The following is a 23820-nucleotide window of genomic DNA, read 5'->3' on the forward strand; positions in this document are numbered from 1 at the left end:
GACCTCTCTCTCTCTCTCTCTCTCTCTCTCTCTCTCTCTCTCTCTCTCTCTCTCTCTCTCTCTCTCTCTCTCTCTCTCTCTCTCTCTCGGTATCTGTTTATCTGTCTGTATGCACACACACACACACACACACATACACACACACACACACACACACACACACACACAGAAGGCTGAGACAGAAGGAGGGGTGGTTTAATAATGTCAAACAACGGAGTAATACAATGCGCTACAGGGAAGATAAAGGCAGTACTCCAGCCAGCCAGCATTTATATGGAGTAAGAGAGAAAGGAACGAAGATAGCAGGATGAAAAAGAGAGGCACAAATTAACTTTGAAAAGAATATTGTGGACAAATAGGAAATTATCCACAATTTTCCATAAATTCGTCTGGCGTAAATCGTCAGCTAAAGAGCAGCTAATAGACCTGAGGGATTTAGATGGAAGAATTGTAGAGGATGAAGTATGGATAAGGGAGGAAATAAATTATGTTTAATAGTGTTTTCACCAAGGAGAAAATATGGCTCCAACACCACTAGAGAGTGGAATGAGGAGGAGGAGGTCTTGGAATGCATTGAAATGTCTAGAAAAGACATATAGAGAATACTTCACTAATATAAGGTTCATAGTCCAGGTGATAGCTTTCCATTTATGATGAAGATATGTTCAGATACACATGATACACCACATCAAGTGTTATACAAAATGTTCATGTAAGAGAGCAAAGGTCTTGCCTATCTATGAACTGCCTAAGAAGGCAACATGTACTCAGGAAAAGGGGGTTATAAAGAACACCTAGTGTATATATATATATATATATATATATATATATATATATATATATATATATATATATATATATATACACCTCCCACTTTCTGTTGCACATTTAGCCTCAGTCTTCCTCTTCTATCATAGGCTCTGTTCTCTACCGTCCTCCTCCATCATGTTCCTCCCTCTCACACAACCAGCTCTCTCTTCTCCCTCCCTACACCTCTCCCAGTACTCTCCCTGAGCATCATTCCAGCGTCTCGTTCCCCTGCACTCCCCGGGTATGTGATCAGGCAGGGAGGCTATGAAAGCATCTCAACGACTCGGTTAATTGCCGACCGCGGGTTCGGACCCAGCCAATATTGTGACCACGGCAGACCGACAGCGGCGCGCTCGGGTCCTACCTACATTACCGGGGTGATGCGGGGGTTGGGTGGGGAAGGTTCAGGGGAGGTGTGCTCCTTACATTACTGTGGTAATGAGTGCGGTGTTGAGGCAGCTAAGTGAAGGACGGAATAGGAGAGGAGACGGGATGGATGGAAAATAAGGGAAGGAGGGATATGAATAAGGTGGAAAGATTGAAAAGAGTATAACGGCAAGAGGAACAGATCAAGAAGGAAGGGAGGTTCAGGGATGGAGAATATAGGAAGATGCTGTAAGTTAAAGTAAGAGGTATTTCAGAAGGCGTGAAGAAGCGCTGCAGAAGACGACAAAGGAATGAGGAAGGAGAGGGAAAGTTGACGGATCAGACAACGCAAGAGAGAGAATAGATCAGTAATGAATGATATGGATGATAAAAACACTATCATGAGGAGGCAGTCGCCTGGTAGTTCCATACGGTTAACCTGTTGTGACGACGACGGTGAGGGAGCTGGCCTAGGAAGCAGGGAGAGAAACCAGCACAATGGGAAGATGGCGCAGATGGGTACAAACCATGCGGAAGAATATGGTGCTGATGGAGAAAACCCATGACAGGAGTAAGATGTCACTGGGAGGAAGAAACCATGACGGGAAGAAAGTGATACCAAGGGGGAGAAACCACCCTAGGAGAACGCCGCAGCCGTAAAGGATCTAAACGAAAATAGGTTTCTTGTCTGACGGTGTTAGATTAAAACAATTATGTTGGGCTTCCAGTGTCTGGGGAGCTGATGAGGGGAGGCGTCGGGCAGGAGGAGGTAGGGAGGGATCAGGGGAGATGTGAGAGGGTTCTGGAGGAAGACAACTGAAATGTGAAGGGGAGGTGTGGTGCCTTGCCAACCAGGATGACAAGAGCAGATGAGAACCAGAAGGGGAGAGGAGGGACCAGCAGGTGCACTGGCAGGAGATCAGGGACTAGCAGGGGCACTGGCATGGGAGGATGGATTACGGGACCACTGACAGGGGAGAGGGGCGGGCAGGGGGCACTAGCAAGGGAGTAGGGAATATGGAGACACTGACAGGGGAGGAACGGGGAGCAGAGAGTACTGGCAAGGGAGAAACGGGGAACAGAGAGTACTGGCAGGAGAAGAGGGAAACGGCAAAGTAAGGATCACCAAATTAATCCGAGGTGGCAGAATGTTGTGGGTTTTCTTTTGCCCAGAGAGAATGGGATATCAGCAAAGCTGGGGTGTTTGGGGAGCGGGGTAAGTGGAGGAGAGTGCTGGGGGAGAAAGGAAACAGTGCTAAAGATGGGGAAGAGGAGAACATATTTCCCTAATTATACGGAGAGGAGATAGTGTTCAGGGACACAGTGTGACAGTCAGTGGTGCAGATCTTCACATCAGCAAACTTCTATGGAAGTTGAAATATCGACGTAAGCCAAGTTCCACAAAGCAGACAGGGGATTGTGATGGTGTCAGTGGGTCGCAGCTCACAGAGAGATTGTGAGCTTGTTTACCTTGGTGCGAGGAAGACATGAAGTTTTCCAAACAGTGGGATATTTGATTGCTGAAGGGAAACATCGAGTGGGATTGCAAGTTTAGGGTAGAATGTCTAGCACAGTTCCATTCGTAAGTCACTGAAAGTAGTGGAACACGTAACTATTAGACTGTTTAACCATCCAGCGAATTCAAACTTATGCACTTTTTCAGAGGGTGTTGGGCCTGGAAGGTAAGCTTGAAGGCAGGTCGTGTGAAGAGTGAGGAGTTTCTAGTAGATAGTGGTGAAGTGACGATAAATAAGTTGAGCTGCTCTTCACTGAAGAGGTCATTAACGCAGGGGAAGCAGGGAGTCTGCTCGTTCAAACCGCTCAGCTCTTTCAGTTCCTCATACCACTGGCAGGTGTCGTCCTGTTTCAGGCAGGTGTTGTGGTGTGATAACGTAACATGATTTTCTCTTTTATCTCAATTTGTGAATGACTTTCTGGTCTCTTTGCTCTATTCGCCTCTTAATGTCGGGTGTGATCCAGGACACTCCAAACTGAACCGTTTGTTATCAGCGTGACATTTAAACTTGTTAATGGCCTCAAGATAGTTAGACCATAACTGGTTCTCTCTCCTCACTAAACTTAAGTCTTCCATCAAAGACTGGGATCAGAATACGTGAAAAGGCTGATAAATTAGCAAAAATTGCTTCGAAGAATATAATTCAGTACCATACGGGTTACCTGCAAGTAGACTTAATCATTCAGAAAGAATTTAAACAAACTCTCTTGGATTTAAGACGAGGTGAAATAAACAGAAGCGGATCATTCTCCCATTTCTATATCATCAAAGAAGAACCGCACATTATCATCCCAGAAACAGGATCGCTAGACAGATGCCTTGATGTTGTGGTTACCCGGCTCACGTTGGGTAAAAATACTTACAGGAGTTTGCCTCTCCTTTTGATACCAAACAGACCAAGTGTAAACTTTGCCTGAAAACCTGCTCTCACGCCCTACAACATTGAACTGTGCTGTAAAATCAGTGAGTTCCAAGATGAATCCTACCAAACATTACATGTGTAAGCATTTCATCAATAACAATGTTCTATGTCAGATACTTGAAAAGTATCCTAGCTTTGACTGTTCTAAATAGTTTACTTCTTACAGACCTTGTTAAGTACACAATAATTCTTACTTTACGTTTGTAAACAGTTCACTTGATTTACAAATTGCTGAACAAATCATTCAGTATTGTCCAACCCTTAGTAACACATTTCCACTATGTAACTTATAATGCAATTCAGTCATTAAGGCGTCTTCCGTCCTCTTTTACGCCACCGCCTACAGGCACGGTAGGAGTGCACAACGAAGTTGCCGCGCTTGCAGCGAAAATCAAAATCAGGGTAAAGAGAGGAGTGAACAAGGTGACCCCAGGCTGTCTGTGGTGTATTAGCTGTTGCTCTTTTGTGGATGATGCCCATCTGACAACTGCTACAGCTTTGTTAGCTACTGTTGTAACTATGAGGCTCTGTCCTGCTTTTGTCTTACAACCTGCCGTTGTAGCTATTACCGTCTGTGCTGCTCCCCCGTCAGCCTGGGTCCACCAATACCTCAGGATCTGTTGTTATTTCATTAGCTGCTGCTCGACGTCAGAATTCATAAGAAATGTTTATCGTTCAAATACCTTTTTTTAGCTGTGGTGCTAATTAGCTTTAGCTCTCAGAGGTGGAAAATAAAATGCATCATAAGTGAACTAGAAAGGTGGTTTGTGATCAGCGTTGGTAGGGCCTCAGGAGACTGCCAAAGGAAGAAAGAGATTGGTTTGGGCCAACGTGAGATATCTGACAAATGCTCCTCACTGATTGAGGGAAGCCCAGCACCTTCTGCTTATTGCCAGCGTCCCAGGTCCTTCCCCTGAATCCCCCCCACCCACTCTCTCTCTCTCTCTCTCTCTCTCTCTCTCTCTCTCTCTCTCTCTCTCTCTCTCTCTCTCTCTCTCTCTCTCTGAACGCCACAACCAGCAGGGTTCCTGAGGGAGGAGTGGGTCTCATGGTAATCGCTGATTCTGTAAGGCGACCAAGCGCCGCGAGCACAGTTGTCCACTTACTTCGATTCTGGAATTAAATAAAACATTAGATGCTGGAAAATTAAGCGGGCTTAATTAACGTGAGGAGCGGCAAGCTCATCATAACTATTAAAATCATAATAGGAATTATACAAAGTCTGGCGGAACAAACGCAAAAATCATATTGCAACCCAAAATGAATCAATGATCCGTTAACATTCGTACATGTATATATACACAGACACATAGGCACACACATACATCAACACACTGATAGACAAACAGACTGAGAGTGAAGATGTAGAAATGTACATAGATTACAGATAAGTATATAAATTACAGATAAGTATATAAATTACAGATAAGTATATAAATTCAGTAAACGTTATACACAAAGTACAAATACAAATAATCACAAAAGCTATCCATAGTCAATCTTGTCAACATGCTGGTCCCTGAATAGATAAGTGGGACGATGAACATAAAGACAGACTGATAGACAATCGCACAGACGGACAGGAAAACACCGAGGCATATCATAACGTACGTCTAGTCTAGAAAGGATAGTACACATGTGCCTCCTGGGGTCTCCCGCCGCCCCAGACAAGCGCCGACGTGCTCCCCTGCACACCAGAAAGAACACTATTTCCCTGTATATTTTCCTCGTACAAGTACGTATTAATTATTCAGGAATATCTGAAAGTGAACTGTTGGAACTGTGATCGGATTACCCGGCCTCACTGTGAGGGTGTTTGTTAAACCTGACGCTCCCCGGGCGGGAGGTGTTGACTGATGGAGAATGGCGAGTGAGGGAGAGATTGACAGTACCAGAGTGAGAGTGAGAAATCAGTGGACTGAATCTTGACGATATATCATTATGAAATACCTCTTGTACTAAAATGATCCAAAGTAACAACTGGTAGATCCTTATCATCCAAGTAAGCGACGCCTCACACACCGCTCCTTACTGAGTTCCTTAACGTTACCAGTTCAAGACGAGACCTAAGATCCTGGGAATCTTGAGATCCTAACAGGCAAGAGTAGCTGTCCCCTGTATCTTGTCTCCTTACCTCTGAAGCTACTTCTCAGTTGTTCCCATATGCCTAAAGATGTCTCCTTCTATCACTGATGTGGTATAGCCTGACGTTCATGTTTTGATGTTCACAGTGCCGCCTTACATCGTGGACAGCGAGAGCTCGGGTGACGTCATGGTGCAGGAGGGCAACAACATCACCCTGACCTGCAGTGCTACAGGCACCCCGACCCCATCCATCACGTGGCGCCGTGAGGACCACCTCAAGATCAACCTCAACAAGACCCACGCAGGTGAGCACTTCCTCCTCCTCCTCCTCCTCCTGCAGGAAGACCACGTCCTGAGTCGAGTTGATGTCATTTCCACTTAGTTACTTTGACGCCCTAACGTATCCTAACATATCACCTGGCTACTGAGAAGTTTCCTAACTTTTCCTAATGTAAAGAGTTCACTTATCACGTAACTTGTTAAACAGTTCAGTCATCATGATACAGTTGTTCGTCATTTCGTAAACGCTGTCTCCTTTCTGGCGGCATTCCCGTCCACGGGTCAATTCATAGCTGTTTGTGACAAAATTCAAGATTAATAGAAATAAAGAGTGACATAAAAAGTGTGGCTACTTCTTCATCTGATAAGTTGACCATTTTTCAGCCATTGTTCATTTCTAAACGAAACATACCAATATATTTTCAGTGAACCATAATGCTTCTAAGTTTGTCTCTGATTGTGTCTGATTCCTACTGGCGTCCCTCGCTCACTCTTGCCCTCACCGAATTCCTCACTAGGTCTCTGACCGTCTCCCTAACTAGGTCTCTGTATCTTTGATCGTGACTCTAACTCGGTCCCTGAGTCCTTGACCGGGTTGCTCACCGTGCCCCTGACCATGTCCTCTTTGCTCTACAGTGACGGAGTACAACGGGGCCAGCCTGCAGCTGGGGCGGGTCAGTAGGATGGATATGGCTGCCTACCTGTGTATCGCCAGGAACGGTGTCCCGCCCATCGTCAGCAAGAGGATCCAGGTCAGCGTCAACTGTGAGTGTCAGCTGTCCAGCGCCTCGCCTCTTGTCTGTAATATCTTTAACTTCTTCAGGACGACGGTATGACGGTATGTTGGACTACGTGGCTCACTCGACCCTTAAGATCAGGCCAAAAGACACATCATACCAAGGAGTCGTACCGTCATACTTAGGGGTCGTACCTTCTAGCCTAAGAAGTTAATTTTTCTTTCAATCATTATCAAATTCATAGCACTATAATCAATTCCCACTCAACGTATTGCCTATTTGCTTTTCTTCTATCTATTAACATACCGACTGTTGTATTCATATAATTGCCTTCCAGATAAGCTTGGTTTTCCTACGAACTGTTTCCTGCACATATTCTTGCGCCACCCACAGAGGACCCACAGAACAAACAATCATCAGCAGTTTATGTCTTGCCTCTGGCATGTAGGAAGATGCCAAAGAGTTTACACTTACGACTTAGTCTTATCTTATTTGCAAACAGTTCTCATGACACTCATCGGTTGGAGAATGGTGACACCCATCTGTATGAGTTATGTCTTAATGTTGTGTCATAAGGTCAGGACTCAGTCTGAGATTCAAACTATCCAAGTTGTGGACAGTGGTGTTATTGGTCGTTGCTCGCGGCCACAAACACTTCATGTCAACAATCTGATTCCTTATAGCTGCAGTATCTTTACCTCATCTTATCTGCGGAGTTCATAATGTCGATCATTGATCACAGAGGATTTTGACCGAACTAACGAGCCATGTTTTGCAAGCAACATCACTGGTGTGTGATTTTCTGTGAGGAGGAACGAAGGTTGGTATCCCTATTTACTGCTGGAGAAGGTTAGACATTAAAATTTCAGAAGTGTCTCACACTTACTGACGAGTGACTCCCTGGATATCTAGATCGAATTCCGTGGTTGCATACCTGAGCAGTCAGCGATGGACTGAAAGACTGATATACAAGTGTGGCTGTACAGCTGACTCCTTATATATATCCCCTGCCTGAGAAGTATATTCTAAACAACGTCACCTTGGAAGTATACAGGAAGTCATCACAGTTTAGAGTTGCTCAGTTTAAACCCAGTGATCATGATCACTTGTGATGCAAGATGTTGACCAACTGCTACGACTGAATCTTTTAGTTCCAACCCCAATGAACCTTACTGGGGTCGAGACAGCAGCCAGCCTCTCAGGTCCAGCCTCGCGGTCATGCTCTGGTTTCCGACTTTTTAAAGACAAACATTTGTGACCATAAGAAAGTTGTTACACGTATTTCGATTATTGACATCAGTGATTACGGAAATATTATCAAAAACAATCTACTGATGATCATAGCAGGTCTATGGTGATTTTAGCACTATATGGAACACAGCCATACCCTCCCTGGCCTCTGTTTGATAGACCACCTTTACAACCAGTGACCCAGATCAGGCCAGCCATCTCGGTCACAGGTGAACCCGCCCTCCGCTCCATCATCTGAAAAAGTATTTTTAAACCCACGCGTCTGGCAGCGAGCCAGTGGCCCCCACGCTCACCCCTTGACGCCGACGGATCGTGTAGTGCGTCGCACGCACCACGGACCCTGCAGCACGACCGACGAACACGACTTTAGTGTACGACACTGAGGTTGTATCGTCGACAAGTGAGGACATGATCCATCTCCTCAGCTCATCCTCAGCTCATCCTCAGCTCATCCTCAGCACAGCACGCACCCAGGCCGTCAACATCCTCCTGTATCATTAAGATTATTCCTATATAATCACAGTCTCTCTTGTGTTGTACCAGCTTCTCCTGTATTAACGCAGTTCCTCTTGTATTACCACACTTCTTCCTATATTATCACAGTCCCTCCAGTACTATCGCAGATCATCCTGTCATATCAAAGTTCCTTCTTTGTTATCCCAATCTCAACTGTATTACTACAGTTTTTCCTCTGCCATCATAATTCCTCCTGTATCATTACACAGCTCCGCCTCATGCAACGCCCAGAATGTAATGCCTGTCTGAAACACCCACGCCCATCTTGACCCACCCACCCACCCTCGCTACTCAACGAACATGACGCCTGCCGCCCATGAGGGCCACCGAACACCCGACAACCCCACCACAAACACCAACCCTTCACCACACACCTGCTAGCAGCAGTAGCCAGCCTGTGTCTTGACCATTAACGATGCTGTCTTGCGCCCACAGTCCCGCCCATGATGAGCATCCCGCACCAGCTGGTTGGCGCTCCCTTGGGGTACAGCATCACCCTCGAGTGTACCATCGAGGCTCACCCGCCCGCCCTCACCTACTGGACCCGGGGCCAGGGCATCATGCTTCACCAGGGCCGCAAGTACCGCATCACTGAACGGGTAATGTCCCTAGCGCCTTGTACCGTTCCGCTATTTCTCACTTGTGCTGCCGCACTCACCTGCTTCTCTACTGTTACCTCAGTGACACTGCCTCACTAGTACTGCCTCACTAGTACTGCCTTACTAGCACTTCCTTACTAGCACTGCCTCACTAGTACTGCCTCACTAACAATGCCTCACTAGTACTGCCTCACTAGTACTCCTTAGAGAATTCTCGATTCACACATCATTTCGTAAGGTTTTAGTTTAGTCAACCAAAATAAACTTTTCCAGTTGTGTCACACATTAGCGACCGTACTACTTTTTATACTTATAACTGTAACAATTCAAAGTGTATAGCACTCTAATAACTGTACCATTACTTCAAGAGTACAGTATTTCATACTAATAAATTTACGAATTGCCATTACGTATATCATGGTAATTAAACTTCCATTTATCATTATGTATATCACTATGATAAATGAAACAATTATCATGAGGTATATGATGGTAATAACCAATCATTAGGTATATCACTGTAATAAATGTACCAATTATCATTATGTATATAATGGTAATAACCATTTATCATAGGTATATGTTGGTAATAAATGTACCCATTATCATTTGGTATATCATGGATATAAATGTGCCAATTATCATTACGTATATAATAGTAATAGCCAGTTATCATTAAGTATACCATGGTTATAGATATATCAATTATCATAGGATATATCACGTTAAGGACTGTGCTAGTTTTCATAAGGTAAATATCATTAATAACTGTATCAATTTTCATAACAGCGGAGACTATACCCTTCAGACTTAAGACTGAAGCTCTCATAGTAGTTCATAGACAGGAAAACCTCACCAAAAAGATCATCGGGTGTATGTATGGTACCACCATAGATTCTAATTATAATATTTTAACCGTGACCACTTCCGTTTCTGCCGGTAGGTGGGGGAGGTGTCGTACCGGACGCACATGAGGCTAAACATTAAGAGCTTGAAAGGAGACGACTACGGTCCTTACAAGTGCGTTGCCAAGAACTCTCGGGGTGAGACGGAAGGACTCATCAAGCTCTACGGTGAGTATAGGGGGAGGAGGCTGGCATGGGGAGAGGTGAGGGCATAGTCAATAGGAAATACATGTGATTAGGGGCACACATGTGGTGACATGAGTGAGAGGTGAGCACACGGCAACAGGTGGGAGTGAAGGCTGGCCACACAGCAACAGGTGGGAGTCAGGGCTGGCCACACAGCAACAGGTGGGAGTGAAGGCTGGCCACACAACGACAGGTGGGAGTGAGGACTGGCCACACAGCAACAGGTGGGAGTGAGAGCTGGCCACACAGCAACAAGTGGGAGTGAGAGCTGGCCACACAGCAACAGGTGGGAGTGAGGGCTGGCCACACAGCAACAGGTGGGAGTGAGAGCTGGCCACACAGCAACAGGTGGAAGTGAGGGCTGGCCACACAGCAACAGGTGGGATTGAGATGGAGCCACACAATAGGGTTAGGGTTGAGGGTTCAAATGTCTAGATAATCTTAGACATTTCATCCACAGTGAGTGTGTTATCGTACCTGGCCACCAAGTAAGCACTGTTCTAAGTATCGGTCAAGATTATTCTTTACCTAATCATTAGATGGTATATAGATCGATGGCTAGATAGATAGACAAGTAGATATTGATTGATATTTGAGCATGTTTGTTTTTTACAAATGCTTACCTTTATATATGTTTGATGTCTGTGTGCTTTGCCAAGTAAGTTTGAATCAGAGAGAAAATAGGTAAGACAAACGGTCAAGGTAAGGACACTGTTGAGGTATTTAGACAGATGTGGAGTCAACATGGTAGTAGTGTGGGGGCAAGAATGTAAGCAAGACGCAGGACGAAGATCCAAACGGAAAATTTAGGGAAGAAGGAAAATCGGGAGAATATATGTCTGAGGAGTGATGGCAAGTGAAGTGAGAGTGGTGGGCGGCAGCGTGAAGGCAGACGGCGTTACCATGAGCAGGGTGGTGGAGTGGACGAGCGAATGGGTGGGTATGGCAAAGGAGAAATATTCCCCTGGGAACCATTACTCAGTTACTTCGGTGGGTTAAGAGGCATTAATGGCTGGGGCAGGCCGGCAGGAGCAGGGCGGTCATATGTACTGACCACAGACCTGCAGCTGGTACAGGGGCAGGCAAGGTAAGGCACGGGTAGATAAAACAGAGGAAGGTAAACCTGAGGAAGATAAAGAGAGGAAGTTAAGGCAAGGGATATTGTAATAGGAAGAGATAAGATTGAAGAGAAAGTGATGGAAATTGATGTCTGTAAATCTATGCCTACCAACATCTTTTTGCCAGCCTTCTCTCGTATAGTAATACGGTTCTGTTCAGTTTTCAAATACTGCAAGTCAACATTACGAAACATTCCTCCCAAAAGCTGGGAGTATTGTGTAGGAGTCGTGATTATTGCATTAGTGATGAGCTGTCTCAAATGAACAAGGATTTTATCTACCCAGTACGGAGGACTGGTTCTTTTTCCACCTTTCTATTAGCCAAAGTGGAATCAAAGGCCTTCTGTCTCATCAGTTTTCCGAGCCTCTTTTCTCTATAATAATTTCTTGTTATCCACCATGATTTTGCCGCTCTCTCCTTGTTCATCAGGTATTATTTGTTTCCTGCTCTCGTGAGCTGTGGCCCCGCCACTCAGGCTTGGGCCCGTGGTAAGCGTCCACTTCTCAGCGAATACAGAATTATCCTTCTTTCGTTCCTTCATCTTCCTATAAACTTCTTCCTTCATGAGTCAGGTCTACAATCATCTGAGGAGTCACACAGTCTTCAAATCAAAAACCTAATCAATAAACCCATTCCCACACTGAAGCCATATTGTTCCTCTCTGGTCTGTTCTCCCTGCATGCTACCACCCACCACCGCTCTCTCATGCAACACGCCAGGAATAAACAAATTTGCATTTGCATCATTTGTGCATTTACTTCTGTCTCCTCTTGCCTTTTTATACAATGAAACTGGACGTGCATCTCTGCAACCCTCACTTTGAACCATAAATACAATGAGCATCTGACTTGTCAATTACACCGCCTCGCCTTTCCTTGAGAGATTCAACGGCCTTCCCATCCACGCTTCGCCATCCTTCATCTTCCTGATGATGATAGAAATAACAACAGTTGACCGTTGATGGTGATAGTTGTAGCTAGAGGCTGGAAATATACAACACTGGAAAGGGAGACTGAAAAGATTGTGTGCATGTGCGTGTGTACATAGATACAGGCTCCACTGAAGATGGTACGATACACACTAAACAGGGTATGTAAGAAAACGTAAGAAAGTGGGAGATGACGGAAAACGATTAAGTGACGAGGGAAAAATTAGATTTAATGAAGGGAATTTACGATGATGGAGGAATCTCCAAAGATTATATAGGCGAACTAATCATCCATGTGGGTGACTGAGAGGGAATCCTAAAGTAAGGAAGGCGAGTGTTTGACAGGAGGTTGAGAGAACTGATGACAGCGGTCACAGAAAGTTATGCTCTCGGAAACTTAGCAATACTTAATGGCTGAAGCACATCGACTTTGTGGTGGCTGATCATATTATAGAAATACCGTAGGCGTAGACACAGTCACCTGCCATGAGACGTTTATAGGAAAAGACTACCATTATTTCCATGTTTCTTTCATTTCCCTCAAAAACAACCCTATTTCTATCGGCTGTCCTTCTGCATACGTGACACAGACTATACACACCCCACTGTTCATTCTCCCATTTGTTGTGTGACAGAACAAGTCGTATGACTGTCGCCATTGACGGGTGGGTCACGCGCTGACACCGTCTTCCTTGTCAGTGTCACAAAGGTTTCATGATGTAAGAAGTACTCCGGCAGTGTTGCCATCCCCAGCGTCGGAAGTCACGTCATCAAGCGCGTCCTGCTAACTTTAGTAGATAAAACTTTCGCTAAGTGTTTCCCTGGCCATTACCTGTCAACCTCACTATCATGTCCGAGGAACCAGGCGCTCCTGGTTCATGTTAGTGGGGTCATGGGTTGGAGGCCATGGGTGGAGGGTTGACGTGAAGGGCCATAGCTGGAGTCATTTTTGAGGGGTTATGGAGAAGGGACCTTGGATAGGGACACCACTGAAGGGTTACAGAGGAAATTCATTGAACCGAGGTGGTACGTTGACGATCATGGATAAAGGATCGTGAGTGGAAGATGGAAGGTTTGGCGGGCTGCGGGTGGAGGATTTATAGAATTAGATTTAGTGGAAAATATTGACGACCATTGGGCTGCCACCCTTGTGCTGGTACCTTGAGGACGGAATTCATGACTACAAACGCTCCCTAGTTCTCTCCTCAAATTTCCAGTACAAGGTGGCAGCCCAGTGGTCTCTAGAGGTCAGAGCGTTCCTCTGGGAGGATCATCTGGACCTCTGCTACAGAATATTTGCTTCAGTGACCGCTCAGTCCTTCCCCCTTGAGGTTCGTGGTCATGCAGTTCCTCTCAAAATTTGGCTGTGATTTCAGTTGTCGTCGGTCACCAGGATGTGAACATTTGAACTTCAACATCCTGGGACTTGATCTCTCAGAACCCGTCATCATTACAGAACACAGGTGCCACAGTATAATCTGTAAGGTGTTGAACCCCAGGGTAGGAGGATGGGTGCAGCTCGAAGCTGGTCCACCTGATGTCCAGTGTCGTACATGTTAGTCCAGTGATTGCTGAAAACCGATGCGCCGGATATACAGATTGGATTAATGGGATGGAACTGAGCTGTGTTAGGATAGATTACTTTATCAGGTTACAAAAATGAAATGGAAATTATCTCGGGATTTTCTTTCAAATGCAGAAGTAAGAAGCTTTAGTAACAACGAAATAGTGGAGCGTAGAAGCACGGAAAGGCAGAGAAGGTGGGCGATAGCGCGGGTGGAGGAGGATGGAAGGTGTAGGCTATTAGCTCGGCCGTTCATCATGCCATGCCACCACACCCGCGGGAAGGCTGGTGTCGGGAAAGCTGGCGGCAGGAAGATACACATTAATTAGCACAGAATTTGGCAGGTCAAGCTTTTCTTCCTCGACTTATATATCTTAGTTTCCACAGATACTGTCGTGTGTTCTGTGAAGTGGTAGGGCAGAGGTGAGTACCCCTTGCCACACAGCTTGTGTGTGTGGCAGGGCAGGACAGGTGGTTGAGTTTCCTCCCATCCACTGCTGAATTTGTAGTCTTTTTTCGACAGTGAGGAGTAATCCTGTTCGAGACAAACAAACATGAGCAGTTACGTGGAGAAATTGATCATGGGGTCATCGGTACGACCTAGCTCGATAGGACACACACAGGCCCAGTCAGTCAGACACCACGACAAATGTAACAATCTGTTCATTATCTCATCCTGTAGCTTTATGAACATGTGTTAAGAAGACGGTATGTGCGTACGATAAACACCTGTATACATACTGTGCTTCAGACATACGTTCAGTCATGCGAAGGTCCAGTCATGTGTCCAGTCATGTGAAGGTGTACACGAACGTCTGATCTACCATGTCTACGTATGTGTACGACAGTGAGTTGTGTACACAGGTAACCATGTATTTTGAACAACTGTGAATACATTCGCAGAATCGTGTGAGTATCTAAATGGGTGTGCACATAAGAAACTGTCGGAGTGTAAACATAAACGTTTGTTAAAACGTTTGTGGAAACGTTTAGAAAAGTCGTCCCGGAAAGGGGAAAAAAAGTGCCTTCTATTATTCAAATTTCTGGCTGGTTGGCGGCCACCATTCGTAAATCACCACTGCAAAAGTTGGGCTCACTAAACTTCTCTAAATTATCGATGCTCCACGCGGCGTTATGCCTGGCGTGGGCCGTGTTGCCTGGCGTGGGTTATGTTGCCTGGCGTGGGCTGTGTTGGCTGGAGTGGGTTATGTTGCCTGGCGTGGGCTGTTTTGGCTGGAGTGGGTTATGTTGCCTGGCGTGGGCTGTGTAGGCTGGAGTGGGTTATGTTGCCTGGAGTGGGTTGTCTTGCATGGAGAGAGTTGTGTAGCCTGGAGTGGGTTGTCTTGCATGGAGAGGGTTGTGTTGCTTGGAGTGGGTTGTGTTGCCTGGAGTGGGTTGTTGCCTGGAGAGGATTGTGTTGCCAGGTGAGGGTTATCTCCCACACTGCGGTGTCTGTTGTGGACTGTCTTCTTCACCGTGATGCCCAGGGATAAATCTCTCCCTTCCATTCATCTACATGCACTATCCCTCAACCACAGTTATCATTAAACCTCTTCTTGCAGACATCTCTAACTCATTCGTTCTGGCTATGTCTCTAGCGACGAACTTCTGTTTTAAGCTTCACTTGCTGCTCGCCTTCACTCACCATCTACTCTTGACGTCAAAGTATAAGTAGTGAGTTCTACAGATACTTACATATTGTTAAATGTCATGCAAGTTTGGTCCCTCAATAATGAAAGGCCGTGATCAAGATGCAATGGCAACTGTCTTACTGGCCCCGGCGTCAGAATGCCAGACCTTGTGTATTATTCAAAACGCTTGAAGGAAATGTGCAGTACAGTGTTCACAAGCCAGTCAGCATTTAGGTAACTCACAGTCCTGGTGTACATACACCACGTTGCTATGTCTGAACTGATCAGCTTCTGGTACCACGCTGAGCTGTAAGCCAAGCCAAGGGAGGCTCAGGAGGATTTGTCGACCGAAGTGATATTGTGTTATACCTTCAAATTCTACAGGAAGCAGGTGGAGGAGGCTACCACATCAGATTGTAATTATACCAATGGATGACCACATCAAGGGTAACTACTCGCGCATAAGGCCACAGGGATGTTTGCCCGCATCAGCATGTGTTATCTGTTTTCTTCCCTACACCGCTAGGCTTTGGAATTCTTGCCTTCATCATTTTTTTTTCCGAATAGCAATGACTTGTCTCTCTTAAAAGACAGAGTTTCTATCGCCTTAAAAACCTTCTTCTCTTACTTTTCTATTCATTTAACTCCTTAGATGTTTCATTTAAGGTCTAGCTTACTTCAGGACTTTTGCCCCTGACTAAATGAATTCTAGGAAATAAACAAATCTGTTTTAACTCCTTTATGAGGAAATTCTCAAGTGTGTTGGCTGGTGGAAGACCTCATGTCATCTTATCATTCTCAATTCTTGTCCTTTTTCCTGGCGCGGTTCCCGCGCGTTCTTCTGCCGCAATTAGGAAACTCACTTATCACCGTGAGACTCGCAAGGCCGGAAAAAGCTTCGGTGGTGTGGTGGTGTGGCGAGGCGGGAGCTGGGTGTGTGGGCGGGGGAGGTACGTGGGAGGGAGGCACATCACGGCTCTTGCAGCTCCTGGTGCGGTGTGGTGTAGCAGGGAAGGAGAGTGAGAGAGCGCAGGAGGTGGGGATAGGCTGAGGAAGAGAGATGTACCAACCTACGGATACCTATGACGAGATTATGACCAAAGCAGAGCCAGCACGTAACGCTTACTGAGAGAGAGAGAGAGAGAGAGAGAGAGAGAGAGAGAGAGAGAGAGAGAGAGAGAGAGAGAGTCCGATGCAAAAGACTGGAACTTCTAACACGTTTCACCATGTACAGTTTTCGTACATCACCTCCTCTTGATGGTGCAACCATGTTAGTATGTGTACCACCACATTCGAACTCAACCATCCTCTGTGTTTTTCATCGTAAAGGAAAACCTTACATTCACTGTGTAATAAGACGACAGATAGTCATCATTTAACTCCCTCTCTCTTCCTATCGTCCGCTCCCGATGTTTGCCTCGCCATGTGAGACATGATGAGCAGTCCGCTCACGTGTTCATTCCCTGATTCCTCAGTTCACTTCACCACCGCTGCGTACATTCTTCCTCATCATCAGGTCACTACACCTACCACCTTCCCATCATTCCCAGGAAAATAAAAAGCTTTTCTCATCTCGTCATATTTCTGCTCTTTATTTCCTCTTCTGCACCATGACCCTTCATGACCTTTGCACCATCAGTACCTCGGCTTTACTGTCACCCTTATTCTCTGCGAGGAAAATTGTCCCTTGATATGTGCTGGTAGATAGATAAATTGCTGGGCAGATAAGTAGACAGAGAGAGAGAGAAAAAAAAAATCTAATATAATTGCATGTGTTTGTGCATGTTTGTGTATGTGTGTATATAAATACATATATGTAAGCTTTAAGAATATACTTTGCCCAGACTGACCAGTGTTCATGTTTACACAACAGAGACGGAGCCGCCGACACCAGAGCCGACAAACCCGCCCTCATACCTGGACAAGCTCTTCAAAGGTGAGCAGGACCCTAGTCACCCAACATGTGACTTTGTGAATTGTTCTGGCCCTACACCGTGATCCCTGGTGGGTCTGGTGACATGTTCTGGGCCGCATACTTATGTACCGTTACGCTTTTAACACACACATACACACACACACACATAGGGGTGTCTAAGTGATGAGTGACTTCTTGAGTTTGAAGACGAGTGTTAGAGCCGCGAATGATAACTTCCAGTTGTGGACACTGAAACCCTGAGATGCGTTTTACTATTCCCAGGGATGCAAACTACTTGGAAGGCGGTGAAGAAATGCTTCCGATGGAAGGAAGAATTTCATTGGGTTGGGGACGTGCTGAAGTGAAAGCTGAAGTATCTACAGAAGATTCGAATGACTTCCAGTGACTGAATAATGCTGAGGTTGCACATAGTTCAATGACAACTATAGGAAGGCCAATATGAAGTCAACTAGATATTCCGCGGCTATTCTCATACTAAGAGAAGTTCAGAGGAACACAAGACCTGGAATGATCGTCAAGTACGACGAAGTCATTCCGGGTGTTTCAAAGATCATGGAACGAACCGATAGGGACTCCCGGCAACTGGAGGTCGACCTGATAGTTTCTAGGGTTGCAGAATATGCCGCTAGGGAGCCAGGCCTCTATGTCGCTGTGAGGATTCCCGGGGCTGTGGAACATGCAGGCCAGGACTCCCGGTATGTGCTCGTCATTCCTGGAGAGCCCCTCGAGCCGGAGTGTCCGGAGATGACAAACGCACAGCTTCGATAAGGGAGGCACCGGCTTCTGTGACAGTGTTTGGTAGCGCAAGCGTACTGTAGCTCCATGTCTGAGGCTGAGGATGATCTAAGTCCAAGAAGAGTGGCCATTTGTGTTATTTAGATAAGCAACGATGGTAAGATTCGGTGTCTGAAAAAATCATTTTAGCCAGAAACAAAATGCCACATGCCTTCCCTCTTCCTGATACGTCAAAGTACACGTTTGATGATGCGATGTGGTTAGTGGCCTTAGGGACACCTGGGGAAAATGGTGTTCAGGCGCTACCTCATAAAGGGGTCATTCAGGCGTCCATGGTCACCTATACTTCGACTATAGACGCGTTTCGCGCCCCAGGAGATCATTCACGCGGCCATGAAACCACCTTTACTTCGGTTAAGTGTGTCTTGTGGCTTGGGAGGTCATTCAAATGTCCATGATCCACACGTACTTCGACTAGAGAAGAGGCTCTCACCAGAGCAGCTTTAATATGCTGTACTTTTAATAAGTTGGAGACCAGCTTGTCCTTGTTCCATTGCTGGCCCCTGCACATGATTTATCGTCTGGCTTTATTAAACACTCATGAGGGGCTGCGCTCACACAAGGGTAGCGTTCACATGAGAGCGGCATTCATATGGAGTGAGGCGTTCACATGAGAGCAGTGTTTATATGAGGAGAGCGTTCACATGAGGGTAACGTCCTTATGAAGAGTGGCGTTCATATGAGAAATGGCACACATACGAGATTAGCTTCGACATGAGAGGCGGCGTTCATATGAGGGATGATAGCATGAAGGGCAAAGGTCACACCTGGGACAGCCGGTAGACGAGAGGTAACGTTCACACGGTCAATGGTGCTCGCATGAGGCTATATGCAATAGACAGCGTTTATACAAGGAGCAGAGTTCATACAACGGGGCCTGGATGTAACACAATACCCAGTACTTATTAGTGACAGTACTCACAAGGCAGGCAGAGTTCACATAACATCAAGAAACCATACAAGACAAAGTTTCGGAGGAAGTAGAGTCCTGTTTTCTCTTATCACCACCACACAGACCTCTTCAGCACACAAGGAGTGAGATCCGATTACCTAGCTACCAACCCATCGCGCAGACAAAGCACAGGCACGATTGGATTAATGGAAAAGTATGAGTTCAGACGTGCCTGCAACACTGAGAGTCAGTGTTCCGTAGGCAGTGTGGAATGAGTGGATGTATGTCGGTGCATCATGATACAACGCAACAGGAGGACCACACACTCGCCACCTCGAGATCAGCCGAGAACTCAAAGGATCTTACTCCAATATTTTATTTAGCCTCTCTCTCTCTCTCTCACACACACAGCACATCCATGATTCACCACCCTGCTCCTGTTCGTAGCACACTACTATGACTCATTACCACAGCTCACCATCATGACACCGCCACACTTTACCACATCAGCTCACCACCACACCCCAGCATCTCTCACCACAGCCGACAGAGTTTACCACATACGTATGTTGCAGACTTCCACTACAAGACGACGAACAGCGTCACGGGAAAAGGCGAGGGAGAGAAGATGACGCTGGAGGTACAGGCGGAGGTGGGCGACGAGGACGAGGAGCTGCGGGCGGAGGACGTGGGTGACGGGGAGGATCTGGGCCAGCTGGACGGGGGACGCCACCGTGAGGACCGGCGGAGGATCGAGGAGGAAAGGAGGCGGGACAGAGGTCGCCATGAGCAGGAGGAACGCGGCCACTACTTCACAAACATCTTCAATGTTGCTCCTGCAGGTGGGTCTTACGTCGATACCTCAGACGGGCGCTACCGGACACCGTCCACGCCGGTGGAAACCGACGCTGGTAGACACACAAACGCAGTGGACACTGACGCCGATAGACTTCCATGCTAGTGGACACTGACAGTGCTAGACGCGACGCTGGTGGACACTGACAGTGCTAGACGCGACGCTGGTGGACACTGACGCTGTTGGGCACTATCAATGGAGGACAATGACGGTGGAGGACAATGGCTGGCTTAGTTGTTCCTGAGGTGGACATCTCTGTGTGTCAGGACATTACCTTTGTGTTTTCTGTCTTGGGTCACCAGTGGTGAGTCACGATATTGATTCTGGCGTGGTTACTCACTAGCAAGATAGAGCTTTGCTCCAGTGGTTTCTACAGTCGACACCAGTCACATGTCAGGACATTTCTTCTGTGGTTTCCAAGAAAGGTAGTCATCTTGCTCAGTCAGGATAGTGCCAATGTTTTCTAACATTACCTCGATGATGTCCGGCTCAGGTGCCACTGGCGAGTCAGTAGGCAGCATCATGAATGATATACACATTTCAGTATCAATAATGAACTGCTGACAGTTGCTAATGTAATCTATGAAAATGTAAAATCACTGTACAATCTATTTATGAAGATTCATTTTATTCATTTTCAGAACAACGGTCGGATGTTCATTATCAAAGAGGCTCTGTTTCAGCAATGATATCCTTCCTCAGTTTGGTTCATTTTGCTTTGCAAGAAACATCTCATTTACATCCTCCAGGGGGAGGGAGGCTGCTGCCTCACCTCTAAACATGTCCCATGTTCCTTTAGCAACTCTTTCTGCTCATTTCAATGATCCTTTTGCAATTTATACAGCGTCAATTACTATCATAGGTGTAAAATTCCCATATATATATATATATATATATATATATATATATATATATATATATATATAATGCGTTTAAGCAGGATAGCAGGATGTACACAGCTTAACCAGTCTTACTTGTTTCCTGGGCAGGTGTGGAGTTGTGGTGTTGGCCGCGGCTGCTGGGGACGGGCACGCTGGTTCTGTTCCGCCTCCTCCACCTCTTGTGATGAAGAGGACCTGTGATCCATATCTCAGTTCCCGAATTGTGAATAACATTATTAGCTAGAGTTTCCACGAGGGAGCGCAAGACACTCTCTCTCTCATGGTTGGCTTTCCCGAGAGAGGATGTGATGCGTCATCCCTCCCTGGAGTGTAGACTAGAGCCGTGGACAAGCAGACGTTTAAAAAGAAACTTTTTTTCGAATTCAAAGAAAACCGCGATTCATTTACCTTAAGCTATCCTGTCTCCAGCCTGTTGGTGCCACATGAGGTGCTCACGAGGGAAGTTCTCGACGCCATCAGTTAACTAAGCATAAACATTTTTCACATTCTTTTTCTCTTACGAAACACTTATGGTTTTAGCTTAGCTCCCGAGCAACTATGGCATATCATTAAGAATGAGCTCGGCCCAGCTCTGTCTTGACAGGGGCTTTCACCCAAGCTGCACACTCAAGCCACGCCATGCACAAAGTCCGAGCCAATCTCGATCACGGACATATTACATTCACTTCTAAATATACTTTACAGAAGCCTCAACCCTTGGCTTCGCACTTGCCCCAGACATTTGCTCACATACCCATATACAAACGTAGCAAGCTCACTATACTCCAACTGCTCGAACGAACACACACACGTGGCTAAAGCTGCACACATACCCGAGGTAACTATTGCCACTTCAGGTAGAAGCTTCTAACATCTGGTTGCATTCATGTCTTAAAAAGAGAATAAGTAAAGTTCTGAACTAAACACAAATTTTCTTGAAAAAGGAAAATATGTACATCATATTGATTCCTGACGGGGCTTTGGTTACAAACCACGTAAAGCTTGGCAAAATATACATGGCGCATTTTGAGTGTGTAGGTTGGCGTTAACTGGCCATTACATATATATGCTGGCATCTGCTATCCCTTACGAGGGTCGACTCTGTAGTCATCCTCTGCCTCGGGTTGGAGCAGACCTCAGCTCTCGAGAGGCTATACCAGGATGTGGCCATCGTGCCGGTCCAGCACGGCAGAGGCCAGTCTGGGGTGAGCGCAGACAGCATTACGGTGTCTGACCACAAAATTAACTCGATCATATCTTAACAGATTCATGTATTATGTAGATAAAGCTATCAAAATGTATCAGTCTGACATTCTTATATTGTATATATACTGTTAGTAGTATTATATATCATATGTACAGAATTATATTGTATCAAACTCGTTCACAAAGACGAGAGAGCCGATGGCTTCTTGGAGAGGGTTCCTGACACCCCCAAACTTTCCGTGTGACCTTTAAGAGAACACAGTGACGTCAGCAAATAACACAAACAGGTCACAGTGACGTCACACGTTCAAGTGCCACCTACCGACCTTCCAGGGCCACTGTGGCCCCTAAAGTGGCTCCAAGATCAAAGTAATCAGCTGAAAGATTCTGGTTTTCTGCAACAAAAGAAAACCACCGACTCTTCAGGGTTCAGGTGGCCTCCGTAAGGCGCCAGGGAAGGTCTCCGTGTGTTGCCGGAGGTAGTCTCCGTGAGGCACCAGGGAAGGTCTCCGTGTTTTGCCGGAGGTGGTCTCCGTGAGGCACCAGGGAAGGTCTCCGTGTGTTGCCGGAGGTGGTCTCCGTGCGGTACCGAAAGTCCTCAAACAAAAATAGAAAAGACCTGAGGATAATGATGCTCAAATTATGCCTACCAAGTTTGCCAACCTGAAATCCTTCTTTGCACTGTATATCATTCGTTAATATATATATATATATATATATATATATATATATATATATATATATATATATATATATATATATTCTGAACTATGGTCGTTTCTCACCAAGAAAGCCAGACTCATTATCATCACACTGGTGATGGAAAAAGCAATATTTCTTATGTAAAAATATATGGAACAGATAGAAGCATTTCTCTCGTTTTGTTCCATGTTCAAAGTTAAGGCCTGTATGACGAAAGTATTGCTTGTATAACACAGGTACTGCTTGTAAAAATCAAGGATTACAACTTAACAACCATATTGTCTCATGGATTTTTAGCGAGTTTTTGTATGAAAAAGAATACAAGATGTTTCAAAAAGATTCATGTATATTTTTCTTTCTGAAAATAGTTTAACTTAGCATCTGTTCAAAAGCCTATATGGACAAAAATCATGTAATAAATGTTATGTGTTATGAGTGAACATTTTTTAATAAATATGGACGAAACGCTTTACCCTGTGTTTTGTATGATTACCTTCACTGTTTATATAGTGAATTTACAAGTTTTTCAATCTGGGAAGATTTTCTCCTTCGTTCTAAGTGTCGTACCAAGCTAAGATATTCAAGATTAAGTTTCTGTGAGAGATGAAGATTTAGCTAGAGAAGGTTTTTATACTTCTCACTCATGGAAACTTGATAAAACTTAAATAAGAGAAAGATGTTTATTATGAACTGTTACATTAGTAGTCTGCATATGCGAAATATATATAAATTGAACTGGGCTAAATTTATAACCATTTGGAGTATACCTATCCCACAACCTATCATAACTTTCACATTGAAATGATACATGATATTCATCATCCGTAACATTAGCATCACATTCACTACAAACACGAGCCTCCCAACCCTCATCTTGAAACCTACCCTCACTTGGGTCACTTCACACGTGCCTGCAGCATGGAAGTCGCCTCACATTAAGGCAGATGACACCTTCACACTCCCTCACTACTGATACCACTTGTAGACCACAGCACATATGATACATCCTTTAACCACAACACCTGATCTGTATCCCCCCATGCTAACCACGAGTTATATCCCCATCCTGACAACGCCTGAGGTATACACCCATCTTAACCACAACACAAATATTCCAATTAGAACCACAACACCCGAG

The 23820-nt window shown here is 45.5% G+C and overlaps 1 protein-coding gene and 1 long non-coding RNA gene across 4 annotated transcripts in view; one reads left to right on the forward strand and one right to left on the reverse strand.

Moving 5' to 3' along the window:
• The window catches only part of LOC139752659 (lachesin-like), a 320171-nt gene extending 297272 nt beyond the window's left edge, over positions 1-22899 (forward strand). The window contains exons 4-11 of one of the 2 annotated variants that reach the window (XR_011713551.1): positions 5846-6004; positions 6615-6743; positions 8918-9081; positions 10025-10154; positions 17288-17350; positions 19613-19879; positions 20883-22439; positions 22486-22899. Coding sequence is in view for 1 of the 2 variants with exons in the window: in XM_071668418.1 (XP_071524519.1) it covers positions 5846-6004; positions 6615-6743; positions 8918-9081; positions 10025-10154; positions 17288-17350; positions 19613-19879; positions 20883-20959 (989 nt within the window). In the remaining variant the exon portion in view is untranslated. Of the gene's footprint in view, positions 1-5845; positions 6005-6614; positions 6744-8917; positions 9082-10024; positions 10155-17287; positions 17351-19612; positions 19880-20882 lie in introns of both variants that reach the window. The other variant, XM_071668418.1, reaches the window with a different exon arrangement.
• Positions 22900-23348: 449 nt separating this feature from the next.
• LOC139752660 (uncharacterized) overlaps positions 23349-23820 on the reverse strand; it is a 6415-nt gene continuing 5943 nt past the window's right edge. For both annotated transcript variants that reach the window (XR_011713552.1, XR_011713553.1), the window contains exon 3: positions 23349-23820. This exon is cut by the window's right edge and continues 1002 nt beyond it. This is a non-coding gene — a long non-coding RNA (uncharacterized lncRNA).

This window comes from Panulirus ornatus, chromosome 13 (genome assembly GCF_036320965.1).
Source record: "Panulirus ornatus isolate Po-2019 chromosome 13, ASM3632096v1, whole genome shotgun sequence".
Classification (NCBI taxonomy): domain Eukaryota; kingdom Metazoa; phylum Arthropoda; class Malacostraca; order Decapoda; family Palinuridae; genus Panulirus; species Panulirus ornatus.